This window comes from Quercus lobata, chromosome 10 (assembly GCF_001633185.2).
Source record: "Quercus lobata isolate SW786 chromosome 10, ValleyOak3.0 Primary Assembly, whole genome shotgun sequence".
NCBI lineage: Eukaryota > Viridiplantae > Streptophyta > Magnoliopsida > Fagales > Fagaceae > Quercus > Quercus lobata.
The window spans coordinates 11,847,430-11,851,494 of NC_044913.1; the positions used below are offsets into that span (position 1 = coordinate 11,847,430).

Consider the following 4,065-nt stretch of genomic DNA (forward strand, 5'->3'; position numbering starts at 1 on the left):
CCCAACGGGTATTAACTGAAATCCAGATAGCTGCCATATCTCCTGTGCCTTTTCACTATGCCAAAACATATGGGCGCTAGTCTCAACCTCCAAACCGCAAGCTTTGCAAGTAGGATTGTCAAGGATCCTCCAATGGCAGAGGTTAACCTTAGTGCATGGGCAGTAATACGGAAAGGGGGAAAAAAACGATATATTGCATCTCTTAAAATAAATTTATATATATATATATATATATATATAAATATATATATATATATATATATCTTCTCTCTTTTGAGATTAGGGCTATAAACAAATCAAGTCGTTCATAAACAACTTAAGCTCTACTCAATAAAAAGTTTTTTTTACGTTCATTTGTTTATAAATAAGTCAAGTTTGAGCCTTAGTTTTAAGCTTATTTATCAAACAAGCCAAACTCAAGAAAAAAAAATTTGTTCATGAACAATAAGGCTCGATACAAAACATGCCAAGTTTAGGCTTATTTATAGCTTGATATATGATTATTAAATAAACTCATTATTATGACATTACACATATGTTTTGGAATGTTAATTTATAGCTTGTATATTCATATATGTTTTGGAATGTTAATTTATTTCGATTTGTGAATATTATAGTTGTACAGATGAAAAATGTAGATGTAAAAATTGTATTTTAAACAATTACTCAAACTATAAATAATGAATGATAAATAAATGGATTTAATTATGTAAAGTTATAATTTAAATAATTTCTAATCATGGGTGGAATTAAAAGACCATAAAATGAGTATATTATTTTATTTTGTTTTTATTTTTTATTTTTACTTTATTTTTGGTGATATAAACATTTGATAATGCAATTTTTTGAAATCTCAAGCTAAAAAGCTTGATTTAGGCTCGAGTTTAAGTTATATATTAAGTTCGAACTGGACTTAACTAATTAATCATGTCGAGCTTAAATTTTTTGGAATTCTCATGAGTTCAAGTTTAAATATTATTTTTAAACTTGTCTCAAACTTAAACAAACGTTGAACATTTTATTTTTATTAACAAGTCAAGCTCAATCAGGCACTACCCGGTAAAACACGTTTACGCCATAGATGCGGTATAGAAGAAGGCTGGGTACTTCAGTATTTTCAAACAAAACTGCAAAAACGACACCATTTTATAAGTTACTCTACGAAAATCAAAGAATAGTCGTTTCTGCTGGATGTGTTTGTGCCTCTGTTCTATCGACAGTGTTTTCCATGTACTTGACCGACCAAGATCAGATGGGTTTTGGTTTGTGAGGATTCTGACTTTGCAACAATGGCAATCTTGACACCACTGGGCTCACTTAACGGTCACTGCACGGAACACAGCTACACTCTAAGACCATTTAAGGTAACCCACCACTCACTCAGCCATGCCCTTTATAGCAAAAGAGCTTCTTCACTGTGTTATAGCACAAAGTTTCAGAATTGTAGCACTTCCATACAGTTCCAAGAAAACCCATCTCAGAAATCAATTGTTAAGACTCACCTTTTGCATAACCAGCCTTCTAATAGTGTTTCTTCAGCTAGTAAGTTGATTAAGGAGTGTGTAGATGATGGATTGTTTGAAAATGCAATCAGGGTTTATCTTAAGATGTTTGAATGTGATGGTTTTCAGGCTGAGAAATTTAGGTTCTTTCCATGTTTAATTAAGGCTTTTGGTGGGCTTTGTGATGTAGACAAGGTTAAACAAGTTCATGGGCATGTGTTGAATTTAGGAGTTTTGAATGATGTTTCTGTTGGGAATTCGCTTTTGGGTGTGTATTTGAAATGCGGTGCAGTTGAGGATGCAGTGCAGATGTTTGAGGAAATGGGTGAGAGGGATCCGGTTTCTTGGAACTCGATGATATCTGGGTTTTACCAATCTGGGGATTACATGGGTGCATTGATAACTTTTAGCATGATGATTTGGGAATATGGTGTGTACCCAAATCGGGTAGCTTGCCTTTCAGCTCTCTCTTCATGTTCTTCAATTAAGTCTTTGATTCATGGACGAGAGATTCATGGGTTTGTTGTGAAAAGTGGGTTGAATGTTGAAGAGTTTTTGGTCAGCGGATTGATTGAAATGTACATGAAATGTGGAGACGTAAGGACTGCAGAACATGTATTCAAGGGAATTCTTGACAATGAATCAAGCCGAGGAAATGCGGTGATATGGAATGTGATGATTTTGGGCTATGTCTCGAATGGGTGTTTATTGCAAGCATTGGACTTGTTCCTTGATATGTTGGCAATGGGGACTAAACCAGATTCTTCTACTTTGGTGGCTGTTTTAGTTTTGTGCTCCCAGTTGTCAGATTTAGCAGTAGGAAAGCAAATGCATGGATGCATTGTCAGCTTTGGGCTAGATTACAATGTAAGAGTTGAAACAGCTCTCATAGACATGTACTTTAAATGTGGTGATCCTGAAACTGGTTTGAAAATTTTCAGGAGTTCTCAAAATCGTAACTTGGTCATGTGGGGTGCAGTAATTTCAAATTGTGCTCAGGGTGGTTGTGCTGCTGAGGCATTGGAATTATTCTATACATTCTTATCAAAGTATGGCTTTGCTGACTCTGTCATGCTTCTGGCTGTGTTGCGAGCATGTTCATTCTTGACTCTTAATTCTAGAGGCATGGAAATCCATGGCTTGGCAATAAAAACGGGGTTTGATGACGATATGTTTATTGGTGGTGCACTTGTTGATATGTATGCAAAATGCCAAGATATTGAATCTGCTCAAAAGGTTTTCCAGAGATTACCAGCAAGGGATTTGGTATTGTGGAATTCCTTAATATCTGGTTATGCCCAGAATGAGTGTGCAGATAAAGCATTGAAGGCTTTTTGTGAAATGCAATCTGAACAAATTGCACCCAATAGTGTCACAGCCTCATGTATTCTCTCTGTATGTGCTAGGTTTTCAGTCATGATCCTATGCAAGGAAATACATTGTTACTTATTACGGCGTGGGATTGAGTCTAATGTTTCAGTGAGCAATTCTCTAATAGCTACCTATGCCAAATGTGGAGACATAGACAGCTCAACAACTCTATTTGAGAAAATGCTCGAAAGAGATAAAGTATCCTGGAATTCAATTATTTTAGGATTTGGAATGCATGGCCATACAGATGAAATGTTTGTTTTGTTCAAAAAGATGACAGAAACAGGCATGAAGCCCGACCATGCAACTTTTACAGCTCTTCTTTCTGCATGCAGTCACACAGGCAGGGTTGATATGGGATTGAAATGTTTTAAAAGCATGGTTGAAGATCACAAACTTGAGCCTCGAGTTGAGCAGTATACTTGCATTGTTGATCTTTTGGGCCGAGCTGGCCATCTAAAGCAGGCTTATGATCTGATAATGACCATGCCTTGTGTCCCAGATGATCTCATATGGGGTTCATTGCTTGGATCATGCAAAACTCATGGCAATGAAAAGCTGGCAGAACTTGTGTCTAAACACATTTTCGAACTTGATCCTACGTGCATAAGTTACCGTGTCCTCCTTTCAAACATATATGAAGGCTTTGGGAAACAGAATGAAGTTACTAGAGTTAGATCAGAAATTAAAGATCTGAGACTCAAAAAGCAGCCTGGATGCAGTTGGATTGAAGTTGATCACAAAATTCATTCATTTATTTCAGGTGATCATTCACACCATCAGTCTAAAGAAATCTATGGTGCAATAGAAAGTTTAACTAAAGAGATGAAAAGGGTAGATTATAACCCTCGAACACAAAATGTTATTGGATCTGATGAGTCTAATGTGGAAGGTATAAATTCAAGTAAAGACATTGATTTGCTATATAACAAGAGTGTCTGTTAATGCTGGCTGCTGTTATCATCCGTAGGGCTATCTCTTTACTCTTTAGTGATTAAGAAATGAGATAATACTTGGTCAACAATTTGGATGCCAATGGGGGGATTATTTATGACGCATATGTTGCGCTTATTAACATATCTTGATTCTCCTCTTCGAGAATTTATGGAATAAGATTAAGCATGACTTTCTAACATTTGTTTTTGTTGGGACTTTTTTTTCCCTTTTTTACTTAATCACTTGTTAATAGATA

At 35.8% G+C, this 4,065-nt stretch overlaps 1 protein-coding gene across 1 annotated transcript; it reads left to right on the forward strand.

The window, feature by feature from the left end:
• Nucleotides 1-1,046: 1,046 nt before the first annotated feature.
• On the forward strand, nt 1,047-4,065 carry LOC115962457 (pentatricopeptide repeat-containing protein At2g03380, mitochondrial-like). The gene has a single exon (XM_031081294.1). The coding sequence runs from the start codon at nt 1,290-1,292 to the stop codon at nt 3,816-3,818; it is 2,529 nt and encodes an 842-aa protein (XP_030937154.1). The 5' UTR covers nt 1,047-1,289; the 3' UTR covers nt 3,819-4,065.

Excerpts from the sequence above, each read along its gene's own strand:
- LOC115962457 (XM_031081294.1), top strand. The coding sequence starts at position 1,290 with ATGGCAATCTTGACACCACTGGGCTCACTTAACGGTCACTGCACGGAA.